A 14,653-nucleotide genomic window follows, 5' to 3' on the forward strand; every position below is an offset into this window, starting at 1 on the left:
AAAGGAGCTATGGCTCCCACCGGCACCCATAATTCATCTCTTTAGTCTACAAACACTTATTGGAAAGCTAACATTGGCAGGGACTGTGGTCACCACTGGGAATACGGCAGCCAAGGAAATGAGCACAGTCCTTGCCCTTGAGGAATTTGCAGTCCCGGGATGGAGACAGCCTTTAATCTTCAACAGACATACACACACGCGCGCGCGCACACACACACACACACACATTAATAATCACCTAACATCCTAAGCCATGTGAAGAAAGAGTAGGGTGCTAGGAGAAAGAATGGAGCAGCCTCATCTAGATAGAGTGGGGGGGGGGGAGGTCGGAAGGCCCTCTTTGAGAACGTGACGTCCAAGCGGAGTGAACTTGCAAGGATAAAATGGCCAAGGGATGAGGCGAGCCTTAATAAATATCGCCCCAGTGTTCTCACAAAGCAAAACAGGCCATGGGAGATTAGCAGGAACAGATGCTGGTTGGGTAGGCAGAGGCAGGGTCTTAAAGGTCATACTGAAGCTTTTGGAGTTTATCCTCAGACCAAGGGCAAGGTCCTGAAGGATTCTGAGCAGGGGCAGGTGGGAAGATCTAGAAGCGTTCCCAAACAATCATGAGTGAGGACTATATACTGAGATGAATAGAGATGAAAGCCGGAAGGGAAGACCACTGCAGGATTCCAGGCTTACCCTAGCATGATGGTGGTAGGAAAGGAAAGGGGCCAACTCCGTTTGTCCAAACGTCAGTACCTTTCTCTTCCAGTGTTCAAAGTCCCCCTTCCCCCCCTCCGCCCACCGCCTTCCCCCCAGTGCCTGGTGTCCACAGAAAACAGGGCTGTCTACCCACCCCTTTCACTCGGGTTATCTTACCTGGAATGCCCTCTCTCCCCTCGATCTAGTCCTATTTTAGGAGACAAGAGTCAAACGCACCTCGATTCAAAGATTCAAATCGCTTACTCAGTCCGTGACTTGGCAAGTTCGTTAGTTCCTCACTCTTGGCCTGTTTCCCGTCTGTGAAAAAGAAGATTCCTAACTACCCAACTCCTAGGGTTGAGGTATTAATTCAGATAATGCCCGGCACAAAGTAAATGGTCAATAAAAGTTAACTTTTGTTATCATTTACCCACCTAAACCTCAATTTAGAAATACAAGGGTATTGGTTTTAAATCAGGGAGTGGCCAGCTGGATCGGCTGAAGGGCCGGGCCAGTAGCATAATTGAGAAAAGTGGGGAGGCTGTAAGACAATGGGGAGGATGGGGACTGTGAAAATGGAAGAGACACGCTTTCTGCTGACCAAACAAAACGCTTTTGAGAACTGAATTTGCCTGAGGGCTGCCAGGCACTGTCTTCCAACTCCGATATTGTAGATTTCCTCTCCCCTGAACTCCTTGAGGTCGCAGAGAATGTGTGTCACACAATTCAGAGCATGCCTTTGCTCAGAGGATATAGTTTAGTGATTCTCTATGGTAGAGCTGGTTGTCCTGGGGAGAAGTTGGATCCCTGTCTCTGGAGTCTTGGGTTCTCCGGGGGTCAGGGAATCAGAAAGGGCGATTTAAAATAATCTTGGTACAGTGTTCTTATTACGGGCCAGGCATTGTGCTCGGTACCTTACAAACATCACTTAAAGCCTCATGACATCATTTTAAGAGAAGAACGTAATAGCTGTTAACCATGCACTACACTGCCTCCGTGAGGTAGAGAACTGAAGTCCCGTGCTCCGGCTAAGGCCAGTGAGTCACTGAAAGCAAGGGATGGCAAATGTGATGGGCTGCACACAGCGTATACTGGGGCTGAGCGCTTCTGGGAGCCGTCGTTAAGTTGTCAGGAATTTTGTGAGCAGGTTGTAGAATCATTGTTAGCTTGAAATTGGCCATGGCCAGGGTGCACCGTGGAAATTGACAAGTGCCATAAATCAGAGCTCCTCCCTCCCAGCCGGGAGAGGGGCTCGTTAAACATTTACCAGCACATTACTGGTCAACATACTTTCTCTAAAATTGTAAGAGAGAACAAACGTGTCCGAATAAGGGAGTGAAGGTGTCCGCGTAAGTGTGGTCACAAGGTTTGTCTCGGGCCAGTGTTTGCACCTATGGGAGTGAGTATGTGTGTGTGTGTGCATCTGAGGGTATGAATAGTTCAATTTGAAGACATGGGTGTGAGGGAGGGATCAGCGCATGTATCTCAAGGGGTCATACGGTGTGAGTCAAAGAGTGAGAAATGAAGCAGGTGTGTCTATTTGTGTCAGTGAGTCGCGAAGGGAGCAAATTTTTGTGTCAGGGAGTGGTGTAGGAAAAGTATGACGGTATGAGGGGCGCCTGGCTGGCTCAGTCAGTGGAGCGAGCAACTCTTGATCTCTGGGCTGTGAGTTTGAGCCCCACGTTGGGTGTGGAGATTACTAAAAAATAAAATCCGGCTCAGTCGGTCAGGCGTCCGACTTCGGCTCAGGTCAGAATCTCACAGTCCATGAGCTCGAGCCCCGCATCAGGCTCTGTGCTGACAGCTCGGAGCCGGGAGCCTGCTTCAGATTCTGTGTCTCCCTTTCTCTCTGCCCGTGCCCCGCTCCCCGCGCTCGCTCTGTCTCTGTCTCTCTCAAAAATAAAGGTCATCCAGAGGCAGGGAGCTCACGGCTGGTGTGACAGTGACAGTTCCGCTGCATGAAATCCTGACGGACCCAGGCTCATTGGCTCCTGGCTCCATAATCCCTTAAGGACCAAAATGGTGGCGGACGATCGCCCATCCTCTTCTAATCCTTTAACTTGAAACCTCTGGTAACATTCCTCACATTCACGATTTTACCTTGCTGCGGATTCTGGATCTGTGTAGCTCTGCCCAGCTCTTTCTGTGGACCTTCCTACTAGCACATCCCGATGACCACTGGCCATCTCTCCTGTGATGTTACAGAGACCTCGATTTCAACACGTTCAAAACCACTCTTAATTACCTCTCCAGCTTCATCCTGTGGTGTCAGTCCCTGTCTCCCCACGCCCCTTCTCTGAATAGCACCATCCTGTTGCCCAAGCCAGTAAACGGGAGCATTTCCCCCCACCCACACTGCCCTCATCTATCGGTTTTACCATTCTGCCTTCCAAATACCCGTCTGTCCCAAATATCCCGTCTGTCCCATTCTCCCTGTCCTCGTGGCCACTCTCTTAGTCCTAGCGTTCACCATTTCTTTTTTTGTGAGTTTTATTTATTTAAGTAATCTCGACACCCAGTGTGGGACTCAAATCCACAACTCTGGGATCAAGAGTGGGCATGCTCCTGGGGCTGAGCCAGCCAGGCACCCCCTAGCTCTCATTCCTAGGTTGGATTGCTATGACTGACTTAAGTCTCTCTAGGTTGTCACTGATTTTTCTGTTTTTAAAGTTTATTTATGTTTACATAGAGAGAGAGAGAGAGGGCTCATGTTAGCAGGGGGAGGGGCAGTGAAAGGGGAGAAAGAGGATCCCAAGCAGGCTCCCCACCGCCAGCGCAGAGCCCCATGTGGGGCTTGGTCTTGGGAACCAGGAGATCATGACCTGAGCAGAAATCAAAAGTCGGATGCTTACCCAACTGAGCCACCCAGGAGTCCTGGGCTGTCAGTTTTTGGAAAAAACCAGACTTTGATCTTCTTACTCCCTGACTTAAGAATCCTTCACTAGTCCTTTTGTTAGGCTCAATGCTATAGAAATCACTTATGGAGGGGCACCTGGGCAGCTCAGGTCGTTGAGTGCCTGACTTCCAGGTCATGATCTCACCGCTCGTGAGTTCGAGCCCTGCATCGGGCTCTGTGCTGACAGCTCAGAGTCTGGAGCCTGCTTCGGATTCTGTGTCTCCCTCTCTCTCTCTGCCCCTCCCCCACTCATTTTCTATCTCTCTCTCTGCCTCAAAAATAAATAAACATTAAAAAAATTAAAAAAAAAAAAACTTATGGAGCTTCCTAAACACACAGACGGATTCCACCCCACATCTGGTGAATAACAATCATAGCGGATGTTTACTTATGTGTCAGGCATCGCCCTAAATGCTTGGTTACATATTTTCTCCCTTCATCCTCACAACCACCTCACGAGTAGGTTACTCTAAACCAACCGTGGCCAGTAGACCACGAGAGGTTCAGGACTTTGCCGGAAGCTACTAGATCATAAGCAGCGGTCGTGGGCTCTGGGGCCAGGCTTTCCGATTCCAGAGTCCCAGTTCTTAACTGTAAGGCCTGCCCCAGTCAGAACCTCCGCGTTTAACTCCAACGGGGTCGGCTCCATTAGAGCAGAATACGTTGGGTTTCATGCTCAATGTGGAAGCTTCGGGACGACTCCGCGCCTGGCCCCGTATCAGGCGGCCGGAGGCTGGGTGGCGGCGGAAGGGCAGCCGCGCCAACAAGCGAGGGTCCCAGGCACCCACGTGGGTGGGGGAACGCGCGGCCGACAAGGAGGCCGCCGCCACGCGTCCTCGCCGCCTCGTCCTTCCCCGCCGCGGGGCTCCGCCGGGGCTTCTCCCAACCCGGCCACCCGAGGAAGGCGGGGCCGCTGTGCCCCGCGGCAGGAAGTCGGCGCGTAGCTTCCGGCGCGCGGAGATGACGCGCGGCCCGCGCTTCCGCGTCGGGAGCCGGCGGCGGATCCCGGGACGCGGAGACCCGGGGTCCCGGCAGCGGGGCGGCCCGCGGGCCCGGGGCTGGGATGCATCGCCGCGGGGTGGGAGCCGGCGCCATCGCCAAGAAGAAGCTGGCCGAGGTGAGGGGACGAAGGCCGACCCACAGCCACCCCCGACCCGACAGAGACTGAAGTCTTGGAGCGGAGAGCTCTGTACCCTCAAATCGCACCCCCCATCGCAGTCTGACAGCAGGCTGCTCGGGTCCCGGGGAACTGAGACTCTTCAGCTTCCGGTGGGTTGGAGTGTCAGCATCCCCGGGTCCACCAGCCCTTTCCCCCCGCGTCCCCAAATTTGGCTACAGACCAGTCGTCTATTGTTCTTCCTCATCCCTCTCCCTAAGGAAAACCATTTCAAAGACACCCTCCTCTTTTCATACTTCAGCCGGGGCAGTACAAGTGGGAGCCCCCAGTGCCCACTCTCAACTCACGCCGGTCTCTTTGTCTGACAGGCCAAGTACAAGGAGCGAGGAACTGTCTTGGCTGAGGACCAGCTGGCCCAGGTGAGTCGGTTGGAGGACTCCAGGCAGGAGGGGAGACCCGACAGGGTGGACAGGACGCCTTTAATGTAAACTAGATTGTGTGGATTAACATTTTGAAATCTTTATTTATTTTTGAGAGAGAGAGACAGAGTGTGAGCGGGGGGAGGAACAGAGAGAGAGAGGGAGACCCAGAATCCGAAGCAGGCTCCAGGCTCTGAGCTGTCAGCACAGAGCCTCCCGCGGGGGGCTGAACTCAAGAACCCCCGAGGTCGTGACCTGAGTCGAAGTCGGAGGCTTGACCGACTGAGCCACCGGGGTGCCCCTAGGTTGTTCGGATCGAACTAAAGCCCGACTCTTTGGCAAATCTTGGTTTCTGGACTGCTCAGACCATTTGCCGACTTGCTAATGACGGTGATAGCTGACATCTTTGAATGATTACATGCTTTCATCCTCCCATGCACGTGCCCGTTTTTTCTCGACCCTGTCTTGTTCATTCATCCTGACAGTCCTATCAGGAGAGAGCTCTGTTCTTCCCAGTTTAGAATTGAGGACATTCAGGGGATTTGTCCAAGGTTACCTGGGTAGTAGTTGGTAGAGCCGTTTGACTTAGATCTTTGGAGGCTTTCACTTGACGTGCCGGGGGATAACATGAAAATATTGCTTACTCTGTGCCATCCAGCCCCACCACTGTCCCCTCCAGAAGTGTGTGTCAGTGATGGGGCGCGGGGCCTGCAGTTTCCTTTTCTGTCCATGCCCCAAGTTTACTCAGTTATGACGACTGGGGAAGGAGAGGAGGAAGCAGTTAAGCAAGGAAATGGGGGTCCTTGAACTGAGGAAAGAGACACAGGCTGTGCTCTTCAAAAGCTCCCACTCATAAGGGAGATGACATACAGGAATCAACTGGAAATGGTGATTATAATGTTTCTAATATGTAGCAAGTGAGGAGTTGTTGGGCCAGGAGCGGTTACTCTCCTGGCAGGTAGAAAGTAGGCTTTGTTAATTAGAGAAAGGGAAGGAGTCACAGCCATAAGTCAGAAAATCCCCAAATCATTAGTACCTTAGCTTTGGAATGCAGTCTGGTAGGCCCCCACCCCTCCCTTAGGGATTCTTTTTTTTTTTTTTTAATTTTTTTTTTTTTAACGTTTATTTTTTGAGACAGAGAGAGACAGAGCATGAACGGGGGAGGGGCAGAGAGGGAGGGAGACACAGAATCGGAAGCAGGCTCCAGGCTCTGAGCCATCAGCCCAGAGCCCGATGCGGGGCTCGAACTCACGGACCGCGAGATCGTGACCTGAGCTGAAGTCGGACGCTTAACCGACTGAGCCACCCAGGCGCCCCAGGAATTCTTTCTTTTGGAGTTGATTCCAAGAAGGTCCATGACTGAAAGATTAAACAGTCACTGCACACCTAATTCATTTTCTCCTATTTAGCCTTTCTGTCAGTGACTGGAGATTTCCCTCTCTCTGAATGCTGCATTCCCTCGTTTTTAAAAGTTTATTTAGAGAGGGAGAGAGAGCAAGCTTGCGAGTACTCATGAGTAAGAGAGAGGGAGAGAGAGGATCCCAAGCAGGTTCCTCGCTGCAGGGCTCGATCTCAGGAACCATGAGATCATGACCTGAGCTGAAATCAAGAGTCAGATGTTTGACTGACTGAGCCACTCAGGCAATTCCCCCCCCCCCACCTCATTTTTAAGACAAAATGGATTATGAGGTGCACCTTCAATGTAATGACAGTTTCTGTGGGAAAAAGAAAAAGAAGGCACTACATTAGATGTGCCACTGATTGTTAGAGGCATCCTGTCTTTAGAACAGGAACACGTGGGGGGGGAAATGTGTTTTATTTTTTATTTATGTTTCTTTTTAAAATATCTTATTTGATTTATTTTTAAAATTTTTAGTTTTTTTAAAATTTATTTTTGAGAGACAGAGGGTGAGTGGGGGAGGGGCAGAGAGAGAAGGAGACACAGAATCTGAAGCAGGCTCCAGGCTCTGAGCTGTCAGTGCAGAGCCCGACATTGGGCTCGAACCCGTGAACCGCGAGGTCATGACCTGAGCTGAACTCGGCCGCTTAACTGACTGAGCCACCCAGGCGCCCCTAAAATATATTTTTTGATGTTTCTTTATTTATTTTTAAGACAGAGAGAGAGAGAGAGCATGAGCGGGGTTGGGGCAGAGAGAGAGGGAAACACAAAATCTGAAGCAGGCTCCAGGCTCCGAGCTGTCAGCACAGAGCCCGACGCGGGGCTCGAACTCACGAACCGTGAGATCATGACCTGAGCTGAAGTCGGACGCTCAACTGACTGAGCCACCCGGGCGCCCCTAAAACATTTTATTGTTAAGTAAACTCCACCCAATGTGGGGCTCAAACTCACAACCCTGAGATCAAGAGTTATGTGCTCCACTGACAGAGCCAGCCAGGCGTCCCCCAAAATGTATGTTTTAGAATTGAGGAAACATTATAGCATCCAAGTCAGCTGACAGCAGAACCACGAAGGAGAGTTAGGGATAAATAGAGAAGGAACAAGGGGCTCCCGGGTGGCTCAGTCGGTTGGGCATCTGACTGCGGCTCAGGTCATGATCGCGGTTCGTGAGTTCGAGCCCTGCATCGGGTTCTGTCCTGACAGCTCGGAGCCTGCTTCGGATACTGTGTCTCCCTCTCTGCCCTTCCCCTCCTCGGTCTCTCTCTCTCTCTCAAAAATGAATAAACATTAAAAAAAGATTTTTTTGTTTTTAAAAGAAAGGGGGGATAAGAAACAGCATAATAGTAGGCCTGGAGGAAATGGGTTATTTTAGCCCTTGCCCTGCCACTGGGCCAGGAACTTATTTTTGACATCTATCACTTAGCTGGGCTGCCCCTAACCTCCTCCTTGTCCACCCTACAGATGTCAAAGCAGTTGGACATGTTCAAGACCAACCTGGAGGAGTTTGCCAGCAAGCATAAGCAGGAGATCCGGAAGAATCCAGAATTCCGGGTGCAGTTCCAGGACATGTGTGCCACCATCGGGGTGGATCCTCTGGCCTGTAAGGAGTTGACTGTAGGGGTGTGGTATTCTCCTAGGGACAGGAGCGCATCTCCTTGTCATCACTGTTGTCAGGGCATCTTCTAGAAGGGCCTGCAGGGAGAGCCAGAGGATGTAGTCTTTGGTGTGGGCCTGGCAGGGTGGCTGAGGGCCCGGCTTTGATGGGAAAGCTGGAGAGGCTGGAGAGTAGGCTGGTAGCCAGTGTGCCTGACCTCCCCTTCGATGATCTACAGTGGAATTTTTTAATGGGTTTTTTCCCCTATTAAAAAAGAATTTCGGGGGCGCCTGGGTGGCTCAGTCGGTTCAGCGACCGACTTCGGTTCAGGTCATGATCTCACGGTTTGTGGGTTCGAGCCCCGCATTGGGCTCTGAGCTGACAGCTCAGAGCCTGGAGCCTGCTTCAGATTCTGTGTCTCCTCTCTCTGCCCCTCCCCTACTCGCTCTTTCTCTCTCTCTCTCTCTCTCTCTCTCTCAAAAATAAATAAAACATTAAAAAAAAAAAAAGAATGGAGCGTCTGGTTGGCTCAGTTGGTTAAGCGTCCGACTTCAGCTCAGGTCACGATCTCACGGTCCACGAGTTTGAGCCCCGCGTCGGGCTCTGGGCTGATGGCTCAGAGCCTGGATCCTGCTTCTGATTCTGTGTCTCCCTCTCTCTCTGCCCCTCCCCCATTCATGCTCTGTCTCTCTCTGTCTCAAAAATAAATAAACATTGAAAAAATTAAAAAAAAAAAAAAATTTCATTTTAATGAAAGTAGCATGTAATTATGCAGTCGGTCAACAAAGAAGAAAAGAGAAAAACAGAAAATAGAAGTCTCCTGATCCTGTCCCCTAATTACAGGGATACATATTAACAGTCTAAGGTTATCTTGCTGGACACATACATTGTATTTATAAACTTTTTTTTTTTTTTTTAACATATTGGATTATGCTATAATTACTACTCTATAGCCTGCATTTTTTACTCCATAAACTATGGCCTTCAATGGATTTTTGAATGCCCGGTCTGCATATTGGTTTTTTTTTTTTTTTAACGTTTATTTATTATTGAGAGACAGAGAGAGACAGAGCATGAGCAGGGGAGGGGCAGAGAGAGGAGGAGACACAGAATCCGAAGCAGGCTCCAGACTCTGAGCTGTCAGCAGACAGCCCGACACGGGGCTCGAACCCACAAACCGTGAGATCGTGACCCGAGCTGAAGTCGGCCGCTCAACCGACTGAGCCACCCAGGCACCCCTGCATATTCTTTTTTCTTAGCCTTGTCCCATTATATTTCCCTGTATGCTTTGGGAAAGGAAAACTCAGTTTCATAGTATCCTGGAGCCACTTAGCCAAACAGAAATGCCTTTTAGAAGGCCCACCCTTTACAACTGTCTGAGCCTGTTTTTTTTCTTTTAATGTTTATTTATTTTTGAGACAGAGAGAGAGAGAGACAGAGCATGAACGGGGGAGGAGCAGAGAGAGAGGGAGACACAGAATCGGAAGCAGGCTCCAGGCTCCGAGCCATCAGCCCAGAGCCCGACGCGGGGCTCGAACTCACGGACCGCGAGATCGCGAGATTGTGACCTGAGCTGAAGTCGGACGCTTAACCGACTGAGCCACCCGGGTGCCCCTGAGCCTGTTTTTTAGCAGGAATTTCCAAGAGTTCCAACTGTTTGGGGATCCTGAGTAGTAAATGGAGCACAAGGAGTTAGGCTAGGCAGGGCAGGCTTCCTACAGGATAGATGTTTTAATCTAGCTTTGAAAGAAACTACGGGCGTAGGCTAACATATGACCTAGACTGTTGCCTTTCTGTCTTTTAGCTGGAAAAGGATTTTGGTCTGAGATGCTAGGCGTGGGAGATTTCTATTATGAGCTGGGTGTTCAGATCATCGAAGTGTGCCTGGCCCTGAAGCACCGGAATGGAGGTGAGTGTGGCGAAGTCTCTTGACTGGGCTTTGGGCTTCCCTGAGAGAGAGAGAGAGAGAGAGAGAGAACCCTGAAAGATGAGCTTTTCCAGCCTTCAGTCTGCAGGCCAGTGAGATCTTGAGAAACTGTTTGGTCTTCTGAAGCGTCTCAGCCGCTTCATGCCCTTGAATCTATACCACGTCTCCATGGCCAGGGGTAAATGGAATGGCCTGGATGATTGTCCCTGTTCTCTAGAGACCTTTGCCCCGGGGAGGTCCAGCCCCTGGTTAGTATAGAAAACAGTAGGGAGGTAGGAGCTAAGGCCTTTTCCCCTGATACACAACGTGTCTGGGTTATGACTTTATCATGAGGAACTCTAGGTCTGCCCTGCCACTCCCAGGAAAGTAGGGTGATGCCGAGTTTCTGTGCTCCCCAAAATGTGACCTCCAAAATGGGCCTCCAGCGGCGTCCTCTTAATGAGCGCATCGAATGGGCTGTGTTGAAGTCAAGAAAGCAAGCGAGCTTAGACCCAGTTAGAAATCACTGGCCGTAAATAGATAACAGCCTCGACGTTGAGCGAGTGTTTATAGCTTTTGGGAGATGCTGCCGCCTTTGCTTTTTTTAATTGGTTTGGTTTAGCGGACTTCATCTGCTTTCCTGTCCCCTCCAACAGGTCTGATAACTCTGGAAGAACTACATCAGCAGGTGTTAAAAGGAAGGGGCAAATTCGCACAGGATGTCAGCCAGTAGGTCGTGCCTTCCAGTCCCTTGGAGTGTAGAAAAGCCTTTCTAGAAATCACATGAAATCTTTTCTCTTCACGGCTCGTATGTCTGGGCTTCTTTAGGAATCATTTTATTCCAACATGTTTTTTTAGAATGCCAAAAGTGCACAGATATAAAAAACCAAAAACCACCTGTAACTTCTCCAGCGAGAGATTACAACTGCCAGCGTTCCGGTGTATTTCCTTCTAAGCATCATTTATGTATTTTTTTCATGTCTACGTAATGTATTGTTGCTTTTTTTTTTAACTTGGGGCTGTGTAGACTCTGGATTACTTGGGGTTCAGGAAGCTAGCGCGCCCGCACGGAGAAAGGCTGGGGAGAGGGGTGGGGGCCAGAAGATGGGGGGAGATAGATTGATCTGGTTTGCCAGCCTCTCTGTGGGACTTCAGGGTGAGAAAAGGTTTAAAAAAACAAAAAGAAATGCTGTCAGCATGTGGGCTGGGTATGCGGACCCACCGTGTTGCGGGTTTTCTTTTTCCCTGGTTGGAGTTAGTGGGGAACTAGGGAAAAGCCACATGGCAGTAGTCAGCCGGGTGGCCCTCTGTAAAATGGAGAAGCGTTTTGCACTTGGCCGTAGTCCACGCCGCTCCCTGCTGTCCCCTGCCTTTAGCTCCTTCGTTCACATTTCCTGACGGGCCCCCGTAGGCGTATTTTTGACCTGTCTGGGGTTAGGAGGGTTTGCTGAGTGCGCGGGCTGATCGCCGGGCACCGTCTCCTTTGACAGGCAGCGGCACCATTTGGTGCCCTTTGACCCCGCCTCTTCGCTAATGTCACTGAACGTCGCCCGCCCTCTTGGGTCTCATGTCGGGGCGCTCAGGGCCGAGCCGGAAGTGCGTCGTTGCCAGGTCCGCTCGGCCCAAGGTGTTTCAGCAGCGTTTCCTCCCCTCAGAGACGACCTTATCAGGGCCATCAAGAAGCTGAAGGCGCTCGGCACCGGCTTTGGCATCATCCCCGTGGGTGGCACCTACCTCATTCAGTCTGTTCCGGCTGAGCTCAATATGGACCACACGGTGGTGCTGCAGCTGGCGGAGGTACCGCGGGCCTCGCGAGGGGCCAGGGCTCGCGGGGAGGGGAGGGGAGGCGTGTGCGTGCAAGTGTGTGGGCGGGGCTTCTGGAGCCGCGGGGCGGGGTGGGGGGCAGGGGGGCGGGGCGGTGGGGGGTCTTCTGCCCAGACTGCCTAGCGGATGCACCAGTCAGACCTGACCTTCTTTAGGAGACGTTTATTGAGCAGCTACAGTGCCAAGCACCGGGCCAGGCTGCGGGGCGCAGAACGACGGGTACCACGTGGTTCCTGCTCTGCGGGAGTTTACAGTCTAGCGGAATAGGCGGACATGCAGACGACGAACTGTATTTTCTTGGGTAGACAGGTTCTTTGAGGTCTTCTTAAAACTGGGTGTCGATTCCGCAGAACAAATGTGTAATCTTGTTCACCGTTCCCCCTGTTCCTCAGCACGTTCCCCCCCCCCCCCCCCCCCCCCCCCCGCCAAATCCTTACCATGGCTTTAAGAAAGAGGGGTTCGGGTTTCTTAAATCTATACCCCCGAACAAAACTCAAGAAGGAGAGGGCTTTTCTCCCTGGGGAATGGTCACCGTCCCTTCCTGTCCGTTCATTGTCCTGAATCAGATCATACTCCAAAGTTCTCTGAGAAAGTCTAATGTTTTAGTACCAGGGACCCCACTTTTTAAGACTCCCCCCCCCCCCCCCCCCCCCCCCCCCCCCCCACACCTCGTCACCCTGAAGGTTGCTTCTCTCTCTCTTTGCTGGGACTTCTAAACATTCTTTTTTTGTGCTCTCATAGGCTTCGCCCAAGGGCAGTTTTTTGTCCCATGTGGGTAAACCCGTTGTTCCTGGGCGGATGCTGGGCTCTTAGGGAAAGTACGCTGTTACCTGACTCCCCATCCCTCCTTCCTTCAGAAAAATGGCTACGTGACCGTCAGCGATATCAAAGCCAGTCTTAAATGGGAGACCGAGCGAGCGCGGCAAGTGCTGGTATGTGAATTTTGGAATGGCCCAGAAAAGATGGGCCCCAGATGGGAGGAGGGTAGACAGGCAGCACACGGGCAGGACCTAGCCTCGCTCCGCCGGCCTCTTGCCTTGAAGGCCCACAGAAGTGACCCCACGTCTCTGAGGGTGGCCCTGAGAGGTACAACCGAGGCAGGCTCCTGACTGTGGCAGGCGAGCCCCCCCACCCCGCCTCCTGTCTCTCGGCCTGGAGAGCCTGGTGAGACCATTCACGTAGTTTGTATCAGAAGTAACGCTGTTAATACAGAGTGAGAGGGTTGTGAACTACTTAATGACACATCCACGATCATATTCTGTTACATTGCGTGTTGTGGTTACAGTTTTATAGATACAGATTTCGTGGCGCTAACGAGAGGCCGATGTTACGAGAAGGAGTATGAGACCGTAAACCCTGGCCTTCAATACCTTCTTCCTCATCCAGGCAGTTAAACTAGATCTCCTTTTTTTCTGGAAAGCAGGGTAACAGAAACATCTATTTAATGCTGTGGGGCACAACCAGCCCCTCTTGGGCCTCTTTCCAGCTGTAGGAATCGGGAGTCCATTCTAAGCTAACACAGCCCTTTCGTTAACTTCTCCCTAAAGGTTTACCCGCGAGGTAACGGACGCGGAACTAAGCACGGTGGCTCCCATCGTGTAAACACGTGAAGGCACTCGTGTAGATGTAGCCCGAAAACCCCACTGAAGCCAAAACAGGTGGGGGGGGTTGTCAGTCTACCCTGCGGGGGCTCCCTTGTCCCAGAGGATTCTTCCTCCCCGTTCCCTCCAGGAACACCTGCTGAAGGAAGGGCTGGCCTGGCTGGACCTACAGGCGCCCGGGGAGGCCCACTACTGGCTGCCCGCTCTTTTCACGGACCTCTACTCCCAGGAGATTACAGCCGAGGAGGCCAGAGAAGCCCTCCCCTGACTCTGGGAGCGCCCGGGGGGTGGGGGCCGGGGGCCCGGCAGCTGGCAGGGAGAGGAGGGGAGAGCGGTTGGCGAATAAAACCCCAACAACTTTGCTTTTGTCTGTTTTCTTTCAAGAAGAAAGAGTTCCAAGTTTTCTTGCGCCCTCCGTACGCTTCACCCATTGGCTTGTTTTTTCTTAAAGTGCCTTCCCGTAGCATCTTTAGTGGAGAAAACCTCATTTATCCAGGAAGGAGGACCCGAGTTACACAGAACAGCGAGCACGGAGGGAAGGACCTCTACAGGCCGGTCTTCCAAGCTCACGGCGAAGCCGGGTCTAGGACGAAGGCTGTCCGCCTCCTGGCTCGACAGCCTAGTCTCTCTCTAGCCCTGAGGCATAAATCACAGCCCGCTGGCTCAAAGCTGGTCCCTAGGAAGATGTTTTGATCTCAAACCAGCAGACCCTAACGGACCCGTAAGTCATAGCCACTCGTCCGGTCTCATCCAGCTTCCTTGAGGGCCTGCAGGTTCTGACAGACACGGCTGAGTGTGAAGCAGAGGTCAAAGTCAAGTGGTGGTTAGAGGAAACCGTGGAATCTGGGGGAACTGACCGACAGTGGCCCTACACGGTGGTAGTTCTCCCGTTTCCTAGTGGGTTTCCCTCTCCCGTTGCTCACCGGGTCCCTCTAGCCTCAGTGGCGGCAAGGGCATTGTTTAGTGAACACCTACCCCACGCCATTTGCGAACCCCCTCTAATCCTCACGACTTTACTTGGGTAAGTAGGTCTCCTTAATGTCTCAGGCGAAGGGTCCAAGTCCTCTACCAGAGGCCACCAGGCGGAAGAAGCAGAGAAAAGCCAGAGCTAGGTCCACTCCCATCAGACCCCCTCACTTTCCCGTATCCTGGCTGCACACGGCACGGGGCGGCATTTTGCAAAGTTTCTCCCCACGCCCGTGGTCAGCCA

The 14,653-nt window shown here is 52.0% G+C and overlaps 1 protein-coding gene across 1 annotated transcript; it reads left to right on the forward strand.

The window, feature by feature from the left end:
* The first annotated feature begins 4,553 nt into the window (after nucleotides 1-4,553).
* On the forward strand, nucleotides 4,554-13,804 carry SNF8 (SNF8 subunit of ESCRT-II). The gene is made up of 8 exons (XM_007085719.2): nucleotides 4,554-4,700; nucleotides 5,069-5,119; nucleotides 7,980-8,118; nucleotides 9,917-10,021; nucleotides 10,675-10,747; nucleotides 11,674-11,815; nucleotides 12,700-12,774; nucleotides 13,574-13,804. Exons 1-8 carry the CDS (start codon nucleotides 4,647-4,649, stop codon nucleotides 13,709-13,711), a joined length of 777 nt encoding a protein of 258 aa, XP_007085781.1. The 5' UTR covers nucleotides 4,554-4,646; the 3' UTR covers nucleotides 13,712-13,804.
* The last annotated feature ends 849 nt before the right edge of the window (nucleotides 13,805-14,653 follow it).

This window comes from Panthera tigris, chromosome E1, assembly GCF_018350195.1.
Source record: "Panthera tigris isolate Pti1 chromosome E1, P.tigris_Pti1_mat1.1, whole genome shotgun sequence".
Classification (NCBI taxonomy): domain Eukaryota; kingdom Metazoa; phylum Chordata; class Mammalia; order Carnivora; family Felidae; genus Panthera; species Panthera tigris.